Source organism: Oryzias latipes, chromosome 24, assembly GCF_053564925.1.
Source record: "Oryzias latipes strain Hd-rR chromosome 24, Olatipes_Hd-rR_3.1".
Classification (NCBI taxonomy): Eukaryota; Metazoa; Chordata; class Actinopteri; order Beloniformes; family Adrianichthyidae; genus Oryzias; species Oryzias latipes.
In genome coordinates this window covers 5,803,141-5,828,585 of record NC_136260.1, presented here as the reverse complement: position 1 = coordinate 5,828,585, position 25,445 = coordinate 5,803,141, and the positions used below count along the sequence as shown (strand labels likewise).

The following is a 25,445-nucleotide window of genomic DNA, read 5'->3' as shown; positions in this document are numbered from 1 at the left end:
TTTTGATGTGGTGAAATTATTTTGTTTCAAATAATGTAAGGATGCTAGAAAACAGGGGGCTAATAATTTAATCCTCAAGTGCATATATTGCATATACGTTGTCTTATTTTGTTTTGATTGCTTGAAATAAACCAATTTCAATCCACTGTGATGGCATTAATTGAAACTTAGCCAGACCTGGCATCAAAGGGGCCCAGAACAGAGCTTTGTGGAACACCACGTGATTTTTTCCCCCCTGTTCTCTAAAAAAAGATCTCGACCAGTTTGATCCAGTGTCAGACAGTTCCACTAGATTAATAAGGAAAAGAACCAACCCGGCAGTCCCTAAATCTTTCTCTTTATTTAAGATTGTTTTTTGGTAAAAAATAAAAGCAAATTTGGCATACAGATTCATTCACTTGTCACAGATAAGCGTGTTCCCTTGACCTTGATGTCAATTCCACACTTTCTCAGAACATTTCTTGCAGAGACACTGCAGCAGAGACACTGTCTCAGAATCTTTAGATCTCCATTCACCATATTTCTATGCAAAAAGAAGAGTCAACCTAAAACCACCTTAAGGCCCAAAAAAATAAAATCTTTCCTAGACTTTGTTTAAAAAAACATAAACATGAGAACATACGCAGCTTGACTAGCATGCATCAGCACGTTTGTCAATAAGCTTCGAGAACTTTATAGGAGGAGAAGGGTTTAACAAAGTGATAGTCCAGGTTGCCGCAGTGAGGGCACTGCTGGACGTTGCTGTACTCGGAGAAGTACTGCATCCCGACTCGAACATCCACCACCGGCTTCCCGCAGTGCTTGCAGTTGAGACGGGCCTGAGGACAAAGAGCAGAATGTGAGTGGGACACCGGCAGAAAATGCAGAGAAGCTCTCGTTGACTGTAAAGATGGACCGAAGTCGGTGCAGTCGCAAGGCATCGCATGTGCTGCTATGAACAAGACTGAGAGTGGTCCAACCAAGATCTACCACGGTTACGGTGGGAGGCTAGGATGCTCTCCCTCTGGTCATGGCACATAAAGCCTTAGTCAGTTGCACTAGTACAGGTGTACATGTGCAGGTGCTGCAGGTTTATGGGATGTTTGGGCTGTGGAGGGTCATAGAGAGGAGAGGCAGCATCTAAGGGGAAGCGCAGCGATTGATAAGTGTATCGCAAAGTATTCGTAAGGCATGTACGTTGCATTTCTATGTGTGATGTACAGGTGATGCTGCTGTATGGTGCCCTGATGCCACACTCTAGTCATTAGTAGGGAGTGAGTACTGGCCCCCATAACTGATCCCACATGAATGCTGCACTCACAGTGTGAGCAGGTCTTAGTAAGTGCCTGTAGGACACCTGTAGGATGTCCACACCACATACAATGTCTAATTTCCTCATTTTTAACAGTACGCAAGGAGTACACATTGTAATTGGAATTAAACTCAACAATTCTTTAATGCATAAACAATCGTAGAGTTACAGTAATTCAAAGAACGCATTGAAGAGTTAATGAAAGCTTGAAAATAACTTGTAAAATAAAACCTTTACAAGTGAATATCAAATGGGCCCCTGACAGAGCCTTGTGGAACTCCACCTGTAATGTTATACACCTCTGTACTTTGACAGAGTGGGTTTTTAGCATGTGTACATGAAGACTTGAACAGCCGGGTGAAGTGAAGCCTCGACATGTCCAGATCAAAGGGGTTTACCTGACAACATGGAGAGGCAGCCAGGATATCGTAGGTGTACATGGTGCCGAGCTGGTGCCAGCTCCCGTCCCAGCGCGACTTACACTTGATGCAGACGATCTTGTGAACTCCTTCCAGACAGTCCACACAGATGGCGTAGAGGTGCATTAACCGCCCTACAGGAGGAGGCGGCAACAAGAGTATTAGAGTTTATTTAAGCAAGATGCCCATCAGAGCACTGTCTGCATCAACAAAAACCTTTAAAATGGACAGTTTTTGTGAATTTAATATGCTAAACTTCAGTTGTAGACTTGTTTAAACCCTCACAAGCTTGGCAAGTAAATAAATATGTAAATAAACAAATAAATAGGATATAAGAAAAGTTTTAAAAAAAACAGCAAGATTTATAAATAAATAGTAAAACAACACAAATAGACACAAAAAATATATTCTTAAGAAACCAATAAAAAATAGAAAAAAATAATAAATAAATTGTGTTTGGAGAAAAAAATACAACTTGAATTTATTAAAACTAACTAAAAAATACTAAAACATTTAGTATTATAAGCTCATAAATAAATGCATTCAATTTCTGTTTTCTCCCAAAATACAAAATAATGCATTAAATAGCGGTACATCGTTTCACAAAAAGGGCAACAAAAACATTTTTACTGGACTAAAGAAACGTATAGAAAATATAAAAATGTAACTCAAGGTAAAAAAATGAAGATGTTTACCACAACTCCAATGTAAACAAAAATGTAAACTTAAAATGAAAATAAATAAATATTTAACTAAATGAAGTAATGAATAAAACAAATTACATTAGTGGGATTGTTATTCACCAGAAAAAGTGCAAAAATAAAATCCACAGTTATTTTGTAGAAAAATAATAAATCCTAACATTTACAATAATTAGTAGTAGTAAAAGGTGAGGTCCACATGATCTATTAGTACCTAGAAGAAGGTTGTCATTTTGTGTCTGAATGAACTAAATGCCTTTAATGTGTTTTCAGTCTGTTTTTGCACCAGCAGATGAAAACTAAACGAAATATTCTTTGAAAGCCACGGATAACAAAGCTGACACATCAAAGACGGTCCAGATTCCTGTGCTGCTGCGTTTCAGGACTGAGCAGAAGCCAAAAGAAAGAAAAATTTTTATCTGATTTTGAACAATTGCAGAAAATATAATAGAAAGATTTCATTTTATTAAACAACAAGGTTAGATTTTGGGTAGAAATTTTGGGCAGTTTTTGAAAAATACCAATTGAAGTGAATATGAAATTAAGTCATATAAAGGCGACGGTCAACTGTATTATTATTTTTGGGGACCTGATTTAATTTTTCTTCTTCCTCTTCTTCAACTTGTGCTGTCCAACAGCAGAGCAAACAGATGAGAGCTGCAGGTCTCTTGTGTTGGACATAATTTACTGTTACAATGGGGGTTATGAATCTTTTGACACACAAGGTGTATATTTGAATAAACCCCTTTTGTTTTTTTTCTTTTATTATTATTTTTAAATAAGTATTCCTTTAATATTATTATTATTTTTTAAATACATGTATATGTTTTACAGAGGGAAGACAGAGGGGGGAAAAGTGTGAAAAAAAAGGGGGGGGGATTAAGAGAAAAAGAGAGAGAGGGAGGAAGGAAGAGGATACAAGTGCCAAGCTGTGGTAATTTGAGATGGTTGTCATTTTGAGCGTCACAACATTTATGCTGAATCAGCTAGAAAGAAAATAGTTACACTGCGTGGACCATACCAGAAAATATCTGATGCCTTCATTTACTTTGACATAAAGACATGAAAATTGGTTCGATTCCGGACCAATTTTCATGTTTTTATGTCAAAGTAAATTTGTCCAGTTTCCCTGGCAACCAATTTTAACATCTGTCCCGCCACACAAACATGGTATTAAATGTATTCAGTAATATTTCCAGATTAGGCAGACCGCTGCACCAAAGCAAAACAAATCTTTGCTGTAGCATCACAATTTAACACTCTCTATGTAAGTGTTATCACTTTTATAAAACATTATTTTCAATATAGTTATAGTCTACTTTACATACACACATATATATATATATATATATATATATATATATATATACACACATATATGTATATATATATACATATATATATATACGTGTGTGTTTGTGAGTGTGTGTATATCTGGTATTTTGAGACTAAAATACTGTTTAATAGACATAGTATTATGAACTATTAGTATTTAGTTTATGTACTGATAATTCAAAAACTGCACAGTAAGAGTACACAAAGATACTTTTGTATAAACAGATAAGGCGTTTTATTACAGAAACAGAAAGCAGCGACTGTCGTATGTCATGCTTTCATGTAAACCCTGCAATGAGGGGAACATGGCTTTTAAACCTGCTGGCCCCCTTTCCGGAGCGTGTGCCACGGAAAGGGGGGGGGGGGGGGGACTACGGAGCAGGCAGCAGGAGGAGACTCACGGGGCGGAACACTCCAGTCGTCCGGAGTGGTCTTCTACCGGGACTTGACGTACTTGTCGGTGAGGATTTTGATTCACTGACATATTTTTTAGAAGTATTCATTCATTCATTCATTCATCTTCTTTACCGTTTATTCCCTTTCGGGGTCACGGGGTTGCCGGAGCCTATCCTGGCCACTTGGGCGTAGGCAAGGGATGCCCTGGACTGGTCGCCAGTCTGTCGCAGGGAAGAATATCCTCAATCACACATCCATTCGCTCTCACACTCATAACTATGGACAATTTAGAGTTGCCAATCAACCTATGAAGCATGTTTTTGGATGGTGGGAGGAAGCCGGAGATCCCGGAGAAAACCCACGCATGCACGGGGAGAACATGCTAACTCCACACAGAAAGGTCCCCTGTTGATGTGTTTTTCAGGTCCGGGACTTGAACCGGGGGCCTTCTTGCTGTGAGGCAAGAGCGCTAACCACTGCGCCACCGTGCAGCCCTTTTTTTTTTTTTGGAAGTACTTTTTTCTTTTTTGGGGTTATTTATCTTTGCTGATCTACCTTCATGTCCTTGAAGATGGACCGGTTGATCGCGATCGACGTAATGAGCTCCCCTGACTTAGACATTTTGAAAACACGTGTGGAATTCGGATTTTATTGTCTGACCTTGAAGGTGACAGGGGACATCGTACTCAATCTCGTCGTGGCGTGAAGGGCTAAGAAACAGCGTCCCGTCCACCAGGGGAAACTGTTCGAACACTGGCAGCGTCCGGTGGCACAGCGCACAATTCACCACGTTCCTCTCGCTGGCGCTGAGCGCAGAGAGGATGAACCTGTAAGTCATGAAGGCAGAAACACCGCGCTGAAGTTAAAGGTTTTGTCACAAGTGGGATCACATTAGCAGCAAAAACAAGAACAAACAGGGTTCAAACGCTCATGAAAAACCTGGAAATCAAACATTTCTATGTCCTTGAAAAGTTTGTGAAAGTTAATATTTTGGATGCAAAAAACATGAAAAATAAAAAGAAATTGAGACTGTGGCAGAAGTTCAACCTCACGCTATCGGTGATGGGACTTTACGTTGCCGTAAAGCCGTTTGAGTTGTCATCTAACCAGCGTTCGGCGCTTTCAGCTCGCTGTCGTGAAATGCTACCAAATGGCGGGAAAATGTAGCTTTAACCACGGGGGGGCTATTCAAGGAGACGTATCAGCTGTGGCTCCTGAAACAAGTCAGTCGGTCAAAGAACTCTAGAAAACAGCCAATGATGGCATTGATAGATTCAATTATAAAAGCCTATTTCTCATTGTCTTTCCCCATCAGGGGGTGGGAGGTGTGGTAGGTATGGGGAGGGGGGGGCCCATATTATTTTTTATTATATTTTTATTTTCGTTCTTGTTTATTTGAAGTTTCATGCTTGTTTTTATATTATTTCTCTTGTTTTTTTGAATGTAAAGCACTTTGTGTTATGCTTTTTTATGAAAAGTGCTTTATAAATAAAGTTTGATTTGATCTGAAAAAAAAATTAGATAAGCAAAGAACTCCAAACAGGCTGGGATCTGACCTCATCTGCTCCTGAAAACTATCAAATGAGCTGCAGTTAGTGTCCGTGTCACACGCATGACCCGTTTTGTTTATGTGCTCGTCGCCACATCATCATCTGTTTCGTCCTTACTACTTCATCCACAAACACTACAGAGAAAAACGGTGGGGGAGTCTTAAATATTGACCACAATGAACGGTTCATTTCTTTATTTTGTTTGTGAGTCAACCCTGGCGACAATATCGCACACAAAGCAGCAAAGTCTGTGGGTGACCTGCTGGACGCTCACATTGGGGGTGTGGCCAACTTTGTCAACTCTGACATCATTGTTTCTGACTTTTTGCAATAATGGTTTTCAGAATTCGCTTTAATATTTTCTGAAGCGATGAGATAAGGGCGCGTCTACAACTTGCATCATAATTTTAGGGATTTCTGTGGATTTTGTTTGAACAATAACGACTTTTGGTGATTATTTATGGTGAGTCACTGACAAACTGCTACTGTTTGTCTGAGAGGTCTTTGTGTACTTTATCTAAACTCCGGCTGTAACTCATTTTCTGCATCACCACAGACAAAAACAAACAGTTCACGCTGGTCAGTATAAGGTTTTTCGCTTTAATGTTTGTGGATGAAGTCAGAAGGAAGGACAGAATGGCGATTTGTGGCTTTTCTACTTTGAATTCATCTTCTAGTTTTCATGAGCAGATGAGGTCAGTTGGTTTGTAGTTCACTGGTTCTTGAGAGTCTGGGCCAAAACACGTCCCACATAAAAAAGTATTTTTTTTTATGGATACAAACTATTACACTACATTAGATCTAAATACTGGTGTTATGTTTTAGCCTAGATAATTCCTTTTTTTTTAAAAACATATTTGCTCAAATGTATGGCTGGTGATTAGGCGTCCTATGTTATTTCAATGTCCTCAGCATTAGGTCACAATAGTCACCAGTATTGACAGACAGTAAGTCTCTATAATTATGAAGACCTTTAAATCAAATTAAGGTGATGATTAAAAATCTATAAAACATTAAATATCGTCATAATCTGATACTTAATGCCTGAAATGACCTGAAACTGTGTTTTTGAACTGTAGATCGAACGAATGCAGTTTTTCTGAAGGTCTTTGGTCCTAATTCTCAAGAATCAGTGAGCTTTTAAAAATATTAGAACGATAATCCAGAATAATACCAGAATGAAGATCACCCGTGGTTTTTAATTGAATGCAGTGCGCTTCCATCCGTTACTGCAGTGTCCTCCACACCAACAGAAACAGCCGTTAATACGGCGGCTGCAGTTTAAACGGCAAGGCGGACAAACTCGGATGTATGAATATTTGTCTGGGTTTGATCTGGCTGCATGTGTTTGTTTCTAGACTTTCTGTGAAAGGTCATGGAGAACCATTGCTTAAAAAAAGTGTATGAACCCTGTAAAAATCATGACATTTGCCATATATTGTAAATGTTCCTCCTCAAACAGCTATTTCACTGAAATATGGGATTCCTGATGGTTTAAGTCCCACTCTGGTCTTTTCATTACGATTATGTTGTTTTTGGCCAAAGCCATAAAACCTGTCGTTTTCTCGGACATGGTGTCTGCAGAGCGGCAGGACTGGCCCTTTTCCCCATCAGTTTGGATCCAGACTCCATCTCAGAAGAGGAAAACAAAGACGTATGCGTCTTCAGAATGGAGCGGGGAGTGTCTGGCCCGCTGATCATAGTTTGTACGTTAGCTTTTTCCAAATGTTTTTTTTCTCCTCTGCTCTTGATTCACAACAATTTCAATAAAGAAGTACTCAGAAATACAATTTGAGTCGTAATTTTCTTTATATATGTCCCCCAATTATGAGAAAAAATGCCACAAGAACAGCATTTTTCATCAGAGTGGGTCTTCAAAGGCATTTTGTCGACTTGCTAAAATAAACCAGCGGAATGAAATAATCCTCAAAAAACGAAATAATGTTGGAAATTAAGTTTGTCTTTCTTTTTACAAAAAAAAGTCTTTAAAGACCATAAAAGACGCACATAGTCGCTTTAATCACACTGAATGCTGGTCTCTATTTTATTTTATTTTTATTGATTGTTATTTTTTCTTATTGCTTGCTTGTTTGCTCTGTCATGCTAGTGAGAAACAAAACCTCGTCTCATTTGTGTATTTCTCTGTAAATACCATGTGTGATATGACAATAAACAAATCTGGAATCTTAAAAGACACAGATGTTGTCAGGGAGACGCCAGCAGCTCACTGAATTTGAAAGACAAAACTGACATCAACTTCAATCCACTGATTTTTTTTTCCCCTCAAATATGCGGTGAATGATGTACGTGCATTTATCTTTGAAATCCTTGGACATTTAAGATAAAAAACGCTGTTCTTATTGAGCTCTAAACCTTAAATAAAGGTTTAAAAAAAAGTTTTTTGATAGAAAAAAATGTGTTTGCTTTAAATAAGGTTTTAAAATCTGCTGCAGACTAAGGCAAACATCTGGATAAAGATGTTTGCCGTTGTTCTGTGAATGTAGCATGCTAACGCTAATCCCTTTTCATGTTTTTCTTTCATTTCTTTGGAACAGCGGTTGTTAGCATAGAAAGTGTCAAAACTTTGAGCTTTTTTTCTTCTGCCGTGCGTTTTTCCGCCTGCAGACTTTGATCATTTTATATTATTCCAGGTCTGTACCTGCGTAGCTCCTCCCCCTGGCCCGCCTGGGCGTCGTCCTCCATGCGAACGTGGTACGTATTGAGTTTATGGCGTGGGATGTGGGCGAGGAGCTCCGAGAGGTCCAGCCTCCTGAGGAACTGCACCGGGTGGGGGTGGGAGCCCTCGGCCCCGCCTCCTGGGACGAGCCTTTGGTGGAGCGGGAGGGCGAAGGACAGCTGCAGGGGGAGGACAGAGCCCGGGTCTAAGTGAGGAGCGCCGATCGCACCCCCGGAGACGCCCATGGAGCAGCCGCCTCCCCGGCCCACAACCCCTCCCAGCAGGAGGTGCTTCCTCTGAGGGTCCATGTGCACTGCGGACTTGAGGAACTCCCCCAGCTGACGGGAACCCCGCGCACCTCCTGGTGTGAGGACGGGAGTGGAGGAGAAGCTAAAGCAGGTTGGAGGAGACTGTCCTGGGGAGTTGCATGGAGATTTCTGAAGGCCCCCCCCTGCGTTTTGCCCTCCTGCCGCCCCGCCTCTCTCTGTTGAGTTCTGTCGGTCCATTGATTGTCTACGAGGTAGATCCTGACTGGAGGCTCGGTGAGGAAGTTTCCCGGTTCCTCCTGCCGATTTACACTTCTTGGGCTCCTCAAAGGAGGCCCCGCTCCTGCTCCTCTCTGACGGCTTCTTCTTGCGGTCGTCCTGTGTGCGCTTCACCTGATACCAGTCCGTGTCTTTCTTCAGGTGGCCTTGTCCGCAGCGGCAGGAGCAGAACCTGAAGGCCAGGTCGTAGCCCTTCTTCGTCCACATGTTCTGCCGGCACTGCTTCTCGTTCCAGGATCGCGCACGCCCGATGCAGTTGAACTGGACCAGGATGGAGCTCTCCCACTCGTAGAAGCACTGCAGGTGCATCCAGTTGCCGTAGGGGCAGAGCTCGTTGTTGCAGAGCACTCGCTGATAGTCGTCCTTCTCCAGGTCGATGGGGCGGCCCAAGCTGCAGCCCAGAGGGGTGGCACACTGCGCCTCTGAGGGAGTAGACAGAAATGATTTCACACTGTTAAGTTTCTCATCAGACAAGCCCAAAATCTATTAGAAGAAGCTTGAAGGAAGTTGAGCAAACCACTGGAAAAACTCTACAACCACCTTTGTTTCTGAGCCCTTTGACATCTGAGCTTTAGCTCCAGTGTTCGCATTCTATCGGAAGTCTTCAACCGTTCATGCAGTCAATGTACTTCTAGCAGAATCTGAAGTTGAGAAAGTAGCTTTGGGCTATAATGTAACACTGTACAAGAGTGAAGTTGTTACTCAATCACCGGAAACTGACGCACAGAAAATGGCTTTGTGTCATTATCTTCTTTCTCTTTCGGCTTTTCCCATCAGGGGTCGCCACAGCGAATCATCCTTTTCAAAGTGTTGTGGATGATTCGCATGGTTATTTTGGCAATTTTTACGCCGGATGCCCTTCGGCGACTCTATTTAAGCCCTCTCTATTTATCCGGGCTTGGGACCGGCACAGAAGTAACTGGCTTGCAACCCCTGTGGCTAGATTCTTTGTGTCATTATGCAAAGCCTTATTAACCCCAGATTTACACAGGTCTGTCTGCGGTTAGTCTCCGTCGTGTCGAGTGTGGAGTCCGTCTCTTGACTGTCCGTTCATTTACATCGACTCCGTTGCGTCTCCAGTACGTCCCCGTCGATTCAGGAGGAGTGGTTTGTCCTGTCATCCCTGTGCTAAGTAGTTTATCCCGCTCTCTTCGCTCATCCAACACCTAAACAGTCAAACCCCATGCTCTCTCCTTCCTAAGGTGGTGTTATCCGCGGTGTTCACGTGTGTTGTCGTGTGACCACGCCACCCTAAATATGACATTAGGTCATAAAGTTTTATATTAATAATACAACGGAAGCTTTTATTTTCAAGCCCAGACCTGTTTCCAGTTCCCCGGCTTTTTGCCACGGGAACTGAACGGACTGAAATAGAACTCTTATCCAAAGCTTGCGTAGCGGTACGTCAGGCCGGACATGGACCACAGACAAACATTCTGATTGGTTAATGAGCGTTCTTGTTCTTTGTGTCAACACAACGGAGACGCACTGCAGACGCAATCACGGAAATCAGCCTTCAGTGTTGCTAACAAAGTGTTGCATATCTGCGCCAAACTGACCTGCAAAACTGCTTTTCTTTGTATTAGAATCCATTTGAACTAAATAGTCGCCTAAACAGCTGAAGAGTTACAGACGTTCAAGAAGCGTTTGTTATTCTGCTGTCACTGGTGACAGTCCCGGTGTTAAACAGTTCATCTGATTTCACTGATCATCTTTTTTAAATTGACCCTAAATTGAGTGAGACTTTGTTTGCTAAACTGGTAAATTGTAAAAAAGAAAAAAAAAAAAAAATCATTTTTTTTTCAAAAGAAAGGGGATCTAAAGCAGAGCCTTGAGGGACACCACTGCATTATCTCATGTAAAATGATCACTGGCCCAACTATTAGCAGACATGAGGATCCAATATAATTTTAAATTATGTGATATTTCTTTAAGATGCAAAAATGCTCTTCCTAGTACATAAATATCAAATCTAACTACAGCTGTTTTTTGTTTTAGACGGTTCCATCTTCAAAAACAAGCTTCTTATTTGCTTTAAATTGACCAAATTGATCATTTTTAAAATCTACTTCCATTTTGACCGCAACCTTAAAAAAACAGACTTTTCTCCAGTAAATTGATGAGTGTGTTACTTCAATATTATTTTGGAAAAATAACCACATTTTCCCCCTAAACGTCAAATTTGAACAAGCTTTCTTGACTTTGATGAAAGGTTTCTAAAGGTTACAGTTGTTGTGTCCTAAACTTTACATCAAACCCAGTAAAGGCCGCTTGTCAGAACGTGAGCTCAATGTTTTTCTACCAGCAGGAACTCACGATCCGACACGGTGGGTGGAAACTGGGTGTGTGTGTGTGGGGGGGGGGGGGGGGGGTTTCCTACATTCATTTCCGCTGTCAGCTCTGAGTCTCATTCAGTCACCATAGAAAACCATATCTGTGCATTTTAGCTCAGGGTGTACAGAATCTCATTAGAGACGATACTGAATGACCACTTTAGTGTGAAAGGGGAAATATAATCACTAATGAGTGCACTTCACGTTTGTCAGATCATATTAGATCACGTTTTCCAGACCTTTAGAGGCCAAAGTTTCAGCTCACTTGACAAAAAGAACTTAATTTGATTTCATTTTTACACATTTAGGTTTAGCTTTGTATTGTTGTCTTTTTACAGTAATCTCTATATGATGCACCAAATTCACCATTGAAAGGATGAATCTGAAACACTTTTTTGCAGTTTGGCACAAAGGAACATCTCAGTTAGAAGCATTAGCATTCAATTCCCCTAAAGTCTATTAACCAGAAATGTATTACGAAAAGAAATGTAAATATTAACAAAACACACCAAAATATTCAAGGAAAAAAAGATGCTAGAAAATATTCTTTAACATAAAGAATCTCCTTCTAAAAAACAAACATCTGGATCTAAACTGTACGGCTGGATAGCTCCGATGTTGATCACTGTTTTTGTTAATGTTAGGTTGGGGCTGTAAGCCAGTGGGAGATAGGGCTCTCAGTAATGAGAGGGAAGGGGGGCGGGGTTGCTCCCTGCCAAAGGTCCGAGGTGAATTTCTCATGAACTGCTGCCGCTCTGCAGAAACTATGTTCTAGAAAACGACAGGGGTTGTCTGATTTTGGCTAAAAACATCATCATAACTAAAAGACGGCGGGGAAAAATGCTTCGGTCAAAAGATGAAGGAGTGGAACTTTAACACAAAGACAGGACAAGGTAAACGGGAAGTAGACGAATTTGAACGTTAAATCTTCTCTTTTTACATTAGCATGATGCCAAAGACAATAGTGTCTCACTAATCTGTTGAGCACACAATTGCTTTTTATATTTGCAACCAGGTTTTGCACCATCAACATAAAAAGTGGTGCTGTGCTAAAGAAGAGATTTAACTGACATTCAAATTGTCTGGTTTCTCTGTGCTTTGCACGTGAGAGGAAAAACTCAGCTGTAGAGGCACTTCTGGGGTTTCTTGTGTTGCTTTTCTGGTTGTGCGGACTTTGCGTGGCTGTGTGGACTTTGCGTGGCTGTGCGGGCTTTGCGTGGCTGTGCGTGTGCATGAGAGGGGATGAGTCTGCACTGCTTGCACTGCTTGCACGCAGGCATATTGGTGGAGTTTCAGCGCAGCTCTGAAGGCAGCTGAGCGGCGAGGAGGCATTTTTACAGGAAGGAGGCCACAAACTGTGCAGGAGGTGCGCGTCAGGGCAGGCAGGCGAGGCCTGCAGGAGGAGAGCCGCTCAGCGCGCACTCCGATCCGGTTCCACCGAGCTGGATCCGCCGGCGGACCCCATCTGCACAGCTTCAGTTTGAAGACAGGGCGCTGTCTTCGTCTGCGCATGCAGTGCAGGCGGGCAGCATCTGCAAACTTGTCGCCATCCGCGCGGGTTTCCTCTCAGTCTTACCGCTCGAGCGCTCGTTCCTGCTGGGCGCCGCGGCCGCGGTCGCGCCACCCACCGCGGCCGCGCAGGCTCCATTTTCCTGCTCGTCCCCGCTGCTGTTGGTGCGCCTGCTCTTCTTCCCCTTGCTGCTCTTCTGGTTGGGCATTTTTCGGGTGTCGCTGTTCTTTTCGGCCCGTTTTTTCTGCGGCTCCTGTCAGCGCTGCGCGCGTGACGTCTCTGCAAACTCCATGCGTGCGCCTGCTTCTTTGTTTTTGTTGTCCTGCCTTTGTTGGCCGTCTTCTACAGGGTTTCTCCTCAGCAGCAGGTACGATAAAACAAACAGCAGTAACCTTTAAGAGCGAAGGCGTGTCCGTCTCTTGTTTTGATTCCTGCTCTACTGTTTTCTTCCACCTGTGACGTCAGGGGACCCCGCCCCCTATCTGTATGGAAAGTCATTTGTGACATTTCATTCCTTTTAGTTATTCACACATTTGTCACTTGTAACGTGTGGCTTTGATTTCAAACTTAAAACGTTATGGACCCTTTAAGTCAATATTTCTCAAATTTTACGCCTTCAAGCTTTGTTGAGATATTTTATCTCTGGATTCATTTATTGTCTCAACGCTTCAAACCAATGTAAGGTGCAGGGGGGTATTCCAGAAAGCAGATTATGCTAGCTCCCACGGTAAGTTTGAGGCTAAGGAAGTTGATAACCTCAGCTTTCGGTTCCAGAAATGGAGGTATGTTTCAGGGTATGTCGTTACCATGGCAACTCATGCTCTGAACATAACCTGGTCTGGAGCAGGTTTAGTTGAAGGTTAGTTTGTTTTCAGAGAGGTGAAGCAGCATGGCGTGTCCATTTGAAGATGATTTAGTGGATGAAGAAGCTCAAATAATACTTTTTCCACCATGAGAGGGTGATAAGACCACATATGGATGTTGGAAAGATAAACTTTTTTAATTTGATCTAACTTCATTATTTGCTTCAGTTAAGATAATTAAAAATCTTTTTATTTGTTAAGTCAGTTTAAAAATAACTTGTAGTTTTCAGACAGTTATTTTACTTTTATTCAAATTAATTCAATTAAGTAGGTGTAACTTTGGTGCTGCTGTTCGATTGGCACCGCAAGGGATTGTGGGATACCATTCCCTTTAGCTGTCTGGACGGATTTGGGTTTAAGTGTGGGTTTTTGACCAAATGTGTTTAGTTGTTTAGCTGTTTTACTGTGTTTTGCCGAGTTATTTTGTCCTACTTTGCTCAAGTCTCTGCACCATGAGTGAGAGGGAGGGAGAGGATGATGAGTTTATATAGCACCCCTGCTGTCGTTATGTTTATTGACAATGTTGGAAAATTCCTACATGATTGGACGCGCCACATTTGTGTTGTTTTATTCTTTTTATCGTTATAAAAATGAGTATATCTGCCAGCTCAAACTTAGACATATGAGAGATCAAGAATTTTAATTCATTACGATGGAAAAAATATTACTTGAATTGGAGTAATATGACATTTAGTTAGATAAATATGTAAATTTGAGTTGTATTAACAATTGTTGAGTTTTATAGACGTAAGAAATTAGGTTGAATAAATTTAACTCAATTACTTGTTACCAATAGAAGTAATTCATTTAAGGTGGCAAAATTGGATAAGTTATTTATTTATATATATATATATATACGTGACATGAAAATGGAAATAAGATCAGAAACTTGTGCGTTTACTTTGTCTGTTCTTTTTCTACAAGCAGAAACTTTGTTTTGCTGATGATGCAGCCGTATTACTTTTTGGATGGACGCATAATCTTCATACGCCATCAAAACCTCAGACTCCGTCTCACTGAAGTACAGCGCTTTCTTTTTTTCTCCACGCGTTTCCATGGTGACTCCAGAAATCGGCGATCCATTTACAATGTCTTTATGTACCTGCTGTGCACGTGCATTAACCCAGGGTTACCAAGTCGAGGGTTATTACGCCAACTCATATCCGGTCTTTTGGAACCGACATACCCAGAGTGAGCAAGTTCAGGCGGATTTCAGCCAGAGTTCAGGGTTAAAGTCAGGCTAGTTTAAACATGCGTCCTGGAATACCCCCTGGAAGCATGTTTAAACTACCCCGCACACTCTAACTCACTCGCCCCTGAAGTGAGTTAGTGTAGAACCGCCACTGCCAGCAGCCCACTGGACCCCCACTCATTCAGACTTGCCACGGATGTCCCGCTGTCAGTGTTGGGGGCAACAGTTTACAAAGTAACTAATTACTGTAATCTAATTACTTTAGCCAGTAATGGAGTAACGTAACAAATGACAGTTCAAACTTTGGTTCCAACTACACCAACGTGCAGCCTCCCTTCCCAGAGGGTTTCAGCTGAATTAAGTCATTTAACAAATGAGTTACCCACACCACACTCATGTCTTCCTCCTCCACATCCATCAACCTCCTCTTCCTATAAACTAGAAGTTACAAAAAAAGAACAATATTTCCAAATGCAAACCTGCCAGTCCATATTTAAGGACTCAGAAGATACTCTGAAGAAAATAATGACTTCTGTTAAAACAAACTCTCTCTACAAAAGCCAGGGTCTGTTCAGCCCTTCAGCTTCTACAAAGATGCTGAGCTGCAGACAAAATGCATTTACTGCTGTAGGGGTATAAAGGTCTCACTATGGAAAGGCTTTTTTCCTTTTAAAGTGCTCTTACGTTTAGGGGAAAAGCAGATTTACTCAGAGAGCTCTTGTTTGGTGGATTAAATGAAAAGTAATTTAACATTTTATCATCTTAAAAAAAGTGGTGCTTCAGCAATGTGAGGAAGAACCATGCTTCTTCTAAAAATAGCCCCATTTAAAAGAATAATAAACTGGTTTTCCAACAATATTTAACATATCTTCCATGTTGATAAAACATAAAAATCCAGACTTTTTGGGCTACTTTGAGACGTCACTAAAAAGACTTCCACTTTCAAATTAAAAATAAAACACACAGCTGCACCAGAGGAAATCACTTTAAAAGGCTCAAGCACAAAGATTTTATTGGTTGGAGTGTTTTCAGTAGTTATGATGCTTCTTTTTATAAAACCATCAGACAGAGCAGACTCTTTCAACACATTATGCAGAGGTTCAAAAAAACGCTTACAGGTTTTAGTACCATATATAGTAATTTAAGTTGTTTTTTTTACATTGAAATGGAAGAAAAAAACGTGAAAAACTCCCGGCATAAGAAGCAGAACTCACAATTCATATGATTTTTTTTAATAATGTGTTAAATGTCTTTCAGATGATAAATCCAAACATTTAGTTACTTTTTCCTGCTTTTAATCTGTTTTATAATAAACAAAAACTAGTAAGATTCAGTTTCTGCTAAAAATAAAGCAAATCTGACTGAAAAGTTTCAAAAATATGATTTAATACCCAAACTGTTTGCACTTTTATCATCTTCTACTTGAAATAATAATTTTTGAATCATGTTTTCACAGACTTTTTGAATGGAAAAAGCAGTTAGCTTAATCACAAAAATTACAAAAGGTTTTTTAGGGGAAAAAAATTACACAAATTGGTCACACATCCCATTTGATTTTTTTTATTTAACATCCATCCCTGTGAACACACATCCCCCAGATCAAAGATATTTTTGGTTGTGCAAATTTTGTCCTGAGAATCCTCACTAATTCTGCTCCACATGTGGCACCAGCTGTGCTGCAATCACACAAAGATAAAAAGTGCACAAAAAATACATTCTGTGCTTGTTCCTAAAGTGTTTAAGCCAGGGAAGATTCTTACAAACTCGTAGAAAGCTCCAGTAAAAAGTCTTTCTGCAAGTAGTGACATGTTAAAAACCCCAGCTCCAAGCGCTTCAGAAAATGCACTTCCCCCTCTACAGTCACGGTTTCAATGATGGCATCCAAAACGCTCAACTAACTTACTGTTTAGGTCTACAGTAGACCGGTTCATTAAACAGTAAATGGGACAGCCATTGAATGGCACTGATGGTGTCCCACAGCAGCACTGAGTTTGTCTAGATCAGAATACTTGATGGTGAGATCAGAAAAAAACCTGTGGACCAAAAACTTCGAGAGTTCTGATTAGCTGCGTTTCCATGATACTTTATCAAAATTCTAAACATGTCGAAAAAGACTGTTTCCATTAAATCGTATATTATGCAAATAAAGACAAACCAACTCTCGCGATACGTCATTCAGAAACATGCCGAAGGATGTGAACAATACTTTGATTGACAGCAGATACATTCACATTTCTCCCACGCCTCTAGCGCTCATCATCATCTATCAAAGGAGATGACGGCGTCTTATTCAGGCCGTGGAGCGGCAAAGGATAAGGTGATTTTGGGAAATGGTGATTTTACAAAGGAGCTTTGGATCCAACCATTCCACACGACACGCTCAACTTTTGAGGATCTGTGATGCCATGGGACCTCTTGTGGCGCCCGCCGTGCAGCGCCACAAGCAGCAAGAAGCACATTGCCACCCTGTTGTTGGTCACAACTCATTTAATTTGAAATAGCGTTTCCATTGCCGTTTTGTCAATAATGTCCATTTCGATATGCCTCAAAACCCCCTCCACCAAACGCAAAAAAACTATTTTCAATAAATGCATTTTTTTCCTCAAAATTGTTGTGGCCAAATTATTATCGCAAGTCCAATTTGCACAATTTCCTACTCAATGGAAACACAGCTACTGCAGGTTGTTTTGCTTTGTTTTGACACCAAAAATTCATTTAATTTACATCTTAAAACACAAGTAAGCACAAGTCGAAAAGGTTTCCACTCCCGCCACCAGAAAATAATATTGGCAAAACAATTCAATGATGTAGAAAGCAGAATAGATTTAGCTGAAATGCAAGAATTACCACTCTCTTATTGTTTCTTTTTTACCCAAAACTGCCCCTAGTTTTACATCAATTTGTGCCTGAGAGATTCCTGAGACCAGAACTTTGTGCACAACAGTTTGGTCCAAATGAAGCTAAAGGGATCAAATGGTTTTTACACCTTAATAAAAAGATAGTTTAGGATTATACGTCCCAATGTTTAAAAAAAAACGCCTCCTATTCCTGTTACGCCCAAAAAGTAGTGGCCCAAAAAGGACGCAACACAAAAATGAAGCCCCATCTCCCTCCAGTCTCAAAAGCCAGCACACTTAAAGCAAGTTAAGAGATTTATTTTGATTGAAACATGAGAGCTAGAGTATTTACTTCAGAGTGGACCTAGGCCAAAATAACAAACAAAAATTGACCTACCTAACAAGAACCCAAATCTTACCTAGTAAAACAACATAAACCAAAAGACAACAACTTACCTCCCTAACATAACATAAACATGAGAAAACATGAGTCAAAGTAAATGGCAGTCCACTCCTACATCTCTAAACTCTATATAGCTGGTTTTGGGAGAGGTGGGAAATGTCAAATGAGCCTCCTTTGGTCTTCTTCCTGGTTCCTTTTATAGCAGGTGTGATTCCAGGAGTGATTTCTGGCAGCCAATCCACTTCCAGTGCTGGAGCACCACACCAATCACAGTCCGGCACCTGCACACTGACATTTGCAAGACACACAAAAAGAAAACCACACAAAGCAAAACGTCCTGGGACGTAACATTCCCCTTTCTTACCAACTCCTTTATTTTTATATTAAATCAGTTTACTAAAGTTATACTTTATAAAATCCGACCACCAAAAACATTCCAACGATTAACTTTCATAAAACGGCAACTTAAATGTAAGCGTGTTACATCAATCCATGACACTGCTTTGAGACTGTTTTGATTTAATTTTCATTCTTAAAAAAAAAAAAAAAAAGACGCGTTTATTTTTTTTTTAAAGTTTTGCTTTATAGCAATAGATTGGGTTAAAAATGTTTAACACTGGCGAGAAAAGCTCCCTGAAATGTGGAACATCATATGCAAGACTCCAAAATGGACTGAACATATCAAAAAATAGAAACAAAAGTGGACTTAATGTGAAAAAAATTAAATCTGGAATGAAAATAAATCATTTAGCCTCAAACCTTCACTGGAGTTTAACACTACATGCTAACATTTTGAACTCAGGTTAGCATGCTAATGGTTCAGCTAGCATGCTACTTGAGTACTTTTCTTAAGGAGCCATGCAAGGAACAAGGCACAAGTAGAAATGCAATGGAGGCTTCATGAAGGCTCCGACTCAGCGTCGCTCAAACCCTGAACCCCAAACCCATCTTTTATTTACGCATGTAAACAGTAAAAATGTTGCTTTTTATACGCCATCGTCACTCGTTTGGCTAAGCGCTAATCTAAAAGGATCAGAAGATGTTTTGCTTTTGATGTTATGCTGCGATGGACCGTCCAGCAGACTTATTGTCACTTTTTCTACAAATGATGGAAACGTCTAATTTGCAGTTAAGGCAATTTTCAAATACTATTGGAGTTTTACAACTTAGCGATGAAGTAAATTTAATGGCTCTTGACATGACTTAAGATTTAAACTGCATGACATGATGCGGAAACAAACGAGGTTCAAATCTCAGAAAAGTTCCAATGGAAAAAAAAAATACATTTTAAATTATATTTAAGATTTAAAATGAGCATAATCCTTTCTTAGCATCAAAACTAACATCAACTAGCTTTATGATTGGTACTAATAGGCCCGGGGTGGACAAACTCAGCCCGGGGGCCACATGTGGCCCCTTAAACGATATCATCTGACCTACCAAATTGGAAAACCTTACCGTATATTGATAATCCTTGAAAATGTTTTTTTTTCCCCTCTAATACTGGTGTGTCCTTATAGATGGTGCACTTTTGGATACAGAAAGTTATTCTACATTTACGTGGTTTTGGGAGATTTGTTGATTTTGATGTTTTCCCGAATGAGAGAGGCATTTTTCCAATAATTCCCACACCACACGAACGCAGCGTTTTTTCGCTGAGTGACAGCAACCCGTTGGTGCAATTGGCACCATTTTTTTCTCTGATGAGGTGGATTACTAAATCCCTCCATGCATCTGCTCCGGGTTCGGTCTTTCTGTCAAACTTTAGAACTCTTTGTGGCCCACGAGTCAAAAAGTTTGCCCACCCCTGGTCTGGGATTTGGCAGCAAGTCATCTAAATTTAGAGGTTTGTTTATGTTTAATGACGTTAAAGACTTCGCATCCAGGTGGAGTGAAGAGGAGGCTGCAGGTAGGTCAAAAGGATGGCCATCTGTTATGAAAGGTTTGAATTTTAGAGAGCAGCACACTGAACAGCAAAATAAAAACAAAAAAAAAAACATGTTCGAGTGTGAGGTAGCACTTCGTTTATGGTCAATTCCACAGAGAATTAGCTTCTCAGTTCACCAAATGACAGGTTTTCTGACTCATTACTTACAGGTGAAAGAGTAGAAGTCTTTGGGGGGGGGGTTTGGTCTGTCTGGTTCAGAAACTGTTGCGGGCAGCCATTCCAGAAAAAGGTCAAAAACACGTGTGACCGCTCCAAAAACCGCCGAGCTCACAAATATCAAATCATATTCATACACTAAAACCCAATCACATTGTAATCCCACTCTGTTTTAGCACATTCAGAAAGACTCCCATGAACTTAGAGAGCAGGTGGGGAAGCGCAGGAGCTCCAGATCTAAGACGGATTTTGTCTGACCAGCTGCTCCTGAAGGGGGCGGGGCCAATCCCGGCTCTCATTCCTGGAGCAGGACAATGTCCACGTCGTCGTGGACGCCCTGCAGAAGCAGCTCGCTCTGGAAGCTGATCACTTTCCTCTTCTTGGCGGCCTTCAGGGTTCCCACCAGGGCCTCGAAGATGTTGGCACAGCGGTCGTCGTTGAACAACACCCCGAACTTCACGCTGGTCTGCCCACTGGCATCTGTAAAGGGACGGCCATTTTTTTGGGAACAGGACATAAATCTCAGCTTCGTTTCAACGATACGTGTGCTGATGCATGCCCGGAACCTGGACCAACACGCCAAAGTCAAGACTAAACAAGTCACGCTGCAGCACAGGAACTCCGCCTAAACTCACTTTTACTGCCAAGCCGCTGAATCTCCTCCACCAGCAGACTGATTTCATGAGCGACGTCCATTGATGCTGAAAGAAAGAAACGTTCTTTGAACTGTGCTAACGCCCAAATGCTTTCATGGAACACCTTTTCTACAGCTTCCAAACAAGACACCATTCACTTTCTACAATCCTGTTCTGATTGTCTTTGCACATATTCTCAATGGATAATGTTTCCAATTGAAAATTCAATTTGAAACACTTCAGATGTTACAAACAACACAATCCTCACATTCTATTGATTTTTTCCTGATTCTTTACAATTTCTTCAGTTGAAAGGTATTTTGGGGCCTTAACTCATATTATGTGATTTTATTCCAATTGAAAATACATTGAAATCACTTGAATTTTTTAAAACAAGGCACTTTATGATCACTTTGAGTTCATTTAATGTAACGTGTTCTGGGGACTTCAGCTTAAACGTTGTTTTTTCGTCTTGTTAATTTTTTCTTCTTCCGATTGAAAATAAATAAGAAAAATGTCAATTTTTTCTAAAAATTTTTATTTTGTGATGTTTTATTCTATTTAAAAATAAATTGAGAAAACATTTTATTTTAAACAAGACACCATTCACATTTTACAGATTGTTTTTTGATTCTTTGAGTTTTTTCTATATAAAATTTTCTGGAGAATTCAGCTTCAATTTTTCCTATTTGTTCCAATTGAAAATGAATTGGAAAACTTCTAAACAAGACACCCTTTACAGTCTGTAGATTGTTTTCTGTATCCTGATTCTCTCTGAGCTTTTTTCCACCAGGATTGACAATTCATTGCCTTTTTGTACTTGACATCTTTTGGCAAATATATGTGTTTTTTGCAAATTAAAGTTTTGGAGCTTTTAGAGTCATCATTGTTGGGTTTTTAAAAATTGCATTTAGCTACTTTTGCCTTAAATTGGCATTGCTCCAGTTTTTCTAAAATCTAATTTCAATATTCCTAGTTATTTCAGCTATATGACTTTTAAATTTGGGAATTTTTTTCAGTTTCCCCAAAAGAAGCGCCAACCACGCTTTACTTATTGTTTGTTTTTAGTACAGTTTTGCAAAAACAATGGACAATTTCCAACTACTTCAACTAGTTTACCATAACACTCTATGGAAGCATTTATGTAGCATAATTCAAAATAAAAGCCAATACCAGAAATGCTTTTTTTTCCATTTTCAAAATGAAGCTGCGTTTGTTGACTCAAAATAAAAAAGACAAAGTAATCCGCTAACCCGCTTTTTCTTGTCTTCTTCAACACCGCTCAATTGGTCACTTAATTAAAATGATAGAGAAAATGCTATTTGACATTTCATTTTCAAAGCGGTCTCTAGTAAATGTGTAGCAAAATTATTTTTGAAACATCTCATTTGACAATTAAAATGAATTAACAGAAATGCTTTTTCATTTTCACGATGTAACTGCATCAACTGACTCAAAAATAAAATTAGAATCCATCCTTCAAAATGCTTTTTTCATTTTCTTCATAATTAAAGCGAAAAGGCAAAGAGCGTTTTGCATTTTCGTTTTCACATCCACAGTGCGAAAAGCGTCCCATAATTCATTTCCAGTCAGCATTTCCAGAGGGGAGGCGGGGCTATGACATCAGTGCGTCGTTCGTCCAACCAGCAAACGGCGAAATCTGTGCTAATGTTGTGAATGGGGCTGTAGCTGTCCTCGAACAGCAAAAATCAGCGGGGAAGCAGCGGGAGACGATTTGAATAATGTACTTTTATTACTGTTCTGATTATTATCAAGAGCCTGTGCGCTCATTTCTTTTTTTAATCCTGCGGCCAGTGCTTTTTCATTGGCTGCAAGGACCCGGAAGAAGGGTTAGCATTAGGCTAGTACTTGCTAACAACATTTAGCCGTGGTTCAACCTAAACTCAGAGCGGGCAATCACGCAATAAGCATTTTGGATGTAAATATGTGGGAATAACATTTTGTTCACAACACTACTGGAAACACAAATTCACATGGTTGTTTACACAGTTTCTCAGGTCTGCGGAAATGCTGCTACGCAGACCTGAGAAACTGTGTAAACAATCAAAAGCACACAGCGTAGCAAACCAGCCTCCTCTGCCACTAACACGAAGCTACGAGCATGGCTGCACTGCTCCTAGGCATGTCGGTGTTTCATAGCAGCCGGCCACATGGAGTGAGAACTCATGGCCCCGCCCCCTCCCCTCTGGAAATGCTGACACATCCATCGCAGGGTGGATGTGAAAACGAAAATGCAATCCCCTCTTTGCATTATTGCTTTAATTATGTCACAGAATGAGCGATGAAAAAAAACATTTTTTAAGTATTGATTTTTCATTTGAATTTTGAGTCATTTGATGCAGGTACATTATGAAAACCAAAAAGCATTTTTGCTAATCCATTTTAATTGTCAAATTAGACATTTCTAAATTAATTTTGCTCCACATTTACCTGAGAACTTTTTGAAAGTTGAGCATTTTCTCCATCTTTTTAATTAAGTGACCGATTGAGTGGTGTTGAAGAAGAAAAAGCAGTTTGGCGGATTGCCTTTTCTTTTTAATTTTGAGTCAACAAACGCAACTTAATTTTGAAAATGAAAAGGAATTTCAGAGAGTGAATTTTATTTTGAATTATTTTTATTAAAATATACCCTCCTCAACCTCTGCAGAAGTTAAGCAGGCACCAGCAAACTCTACATGCAGACAGAACATGAAACAGTTAATATAGTTTGTGTGTGTAGGTCCAGGTTTGACTTGCGGTTCGATTTTTCTCCTTACGGTGTTGCAGTTGAATGTCTGGAGCATATTGTTGCGCTCGCAGCAGATCAACATGCTGCAGCCTGAACAGGGCGGTCTACCTCCAACGCGGAAATGCATGATTAGCTTTCCGAAACCAGCCGCAAAATTCAGACCCAACAGCTCCTCATTCTAAACATCTTTTACTGCAATTGCATTATGGGTAATATTCACTTCAAACGGAGTTGAATCCGGACTTTATCGAGCAGAAATCATTCATCCGCGCGGCAGACACCTTCCCGGCAAACAAATGATCTGCTGCCGGAAGGGATCCCTGACAGATCAACTGAACTGTCTAATGACCGGAAAACGGTTCCGTTCACACGGTCAAACAATCTCCAAAAGTCGACATCGATATGTGTTGTTTTTACCTTCTGGTTTTCTGATGTTTCCGCCAGGAATTGGATGAATGACGACTTTCGAACGACAGTACACCGGTGAAAGAAGTGCTACGTTCACACTACCCTCGGAAATTACTGCTTTTAAATGTACGAGTTGTACATTGCAGGAAATATCACCTGATATTTTTTTTTACCCCAATTTGATTCATTTGTTACATTTGACATCTGCTAGATTCCATGGTGCTTACCAGACGGAAAATTATTGGTAAAATCCCCAAATTTTAACTGTACTTTTTATTGTTAAATGTTTTGAACTTTACTGAAACCATGAACGCAACACCAAACTCATCTGACTGCATCGTGACACAAAGCGCCACTTTCTAGCGTCTTGATCCATATAAGGATTTAAGTGGGCAATAAATATGCCTTTCTTTTGCCACAATACATTCTTTTTCCTCTAATCCAGAGAGATTAAAAACATTTAGTATCATAAATCGAAGTCATTAAAAATCTATGAGTGAATATCACAATAATGTGACATTACACTACACAAGTTGTTAAAAAAAAACCAACGTGATCTTTTATTTTGAAATCATCCATCCGGGTCCCTGCAGGCCAAGCGTACTAACGCTCTGGCTCATGCTGCTGACTCGGACAGTGACTTCATGACGTCACTAGACATCAAGCTGGAAATAAAACAAACGAGCTTCAAGCCGGAAGTTGTTCTAATTTACTTTCAGTTTAAAAATGACAATTTTGTTGGTACATCTGTGTGAGTTTTAAACATAGATTTTGGTTTTAAAAAGTTTTTTTAATAAAAGAAAAACAATTTTTTGATAAAAAAAAATATTTTCAATTCTATTTTCAAAGTTAATGATTATTCAGAAAGCTCAAGAAGCAACCTTAACAATCACTCATGTATTTTTCTTTAGCTGTAAATGAAATCTGTCATACTTTAGCCAATATTAATAGTACTATTTTTGTTAAAAGGCTAATTGGTGTTGAAAAATGACTTCGAAAGAGATTTCATTGACATTAACCGTCTCTACAGCCTGTTATTGTCAAACATGCTAATTTTAAAAAGTCTTTACACCTTAGATTTGGACATGAAATCATGTCCAGAGAACTTCTGTCATAAGCTGCTATTGCATGTGATGACAGACGCCAACATATTCTTTTCAGTGGGATCTGTTAAATTCACATTTGTCTTACAGAAGTGGAAAGATCACTTTCTTCAGATGATATTCCTTTAACACTGTTTCAATTTCATTCTCGGATGTTCCACTTTCTGAATTCGAGATTTTAAATATGTTCTGGAAATAAAATTGATAATAATAAAAAATGAAGTTCAATTAAAATTTACAAAAATTACATTGTATCCGTGAAAATGTCAAAATTGGTTCATCATTAATTAAAAATTATTTTCTTGTTTGTGAATTGTTATAAAAGTAGATTAGTGAAAAATGAAAGCAAAAAAAAATGACTTTTAAAAAAAAATAGATGTACTACTTAGACCCC

General features: G+C 40.0%; 2 protein-coding genes across 2 annotated transcripts; both read right to left on the bottom strand.

The window, feature by feature from the left end:
- Window positions 1-321: 321 nt before the first annotated feature.
- On the bottom strand, window positions 322-13,243 carry heca (hdc homolog, cell cycle regulator). The gene is made up of 5 exons (XM_004083894.5): window positions 12,824-13,243; window positions 8,352-9,336; window positions 4,803-4,969; window positions 1,690-1,844; window positions 322-818 (listed from the first exon to the last, which is right to left on the bottom strand). Exons 1-5 carry the CDS (start codon window positions 12,963-12,965, stop codon window positions 654-656), a joined length of 1,614 nt encoding a protein of 537 aa, XP_004083942.1. The 5' UTR covers window positions 12,966-13,243; the 3' UTR covers window positions 322-653.
- A 2,550-nt stretch (window positions 13,244-15,793) lies between these two features.
- On the bottom strand, window positions 15,794-24,089 carry abracl (ABRA C-terminal like). The gene is made up of 3 exons (XM_004083895.4): window positions 23,958-24,089; window positions 20,792-20,857; window positions 15,794-20,636 (listed from the first exon to the last, which is right to left on the bottom strand). Exons 2-3 carry the CDS (start codon window positions 20,850-20,852, stop codon window positions 20,452-20,454), a joined length of 246 nt encoding a protein of 81 aa, XP_004083943.1. The 5' UTR covers window positions 20,853-20,857; window positions 23,958-24,089; the 3' UTR covers window positions 15,794-20,451.
- Between the last annotated feature and the right edge of the window lie 1,356 nt (window positions 24,090-25,445).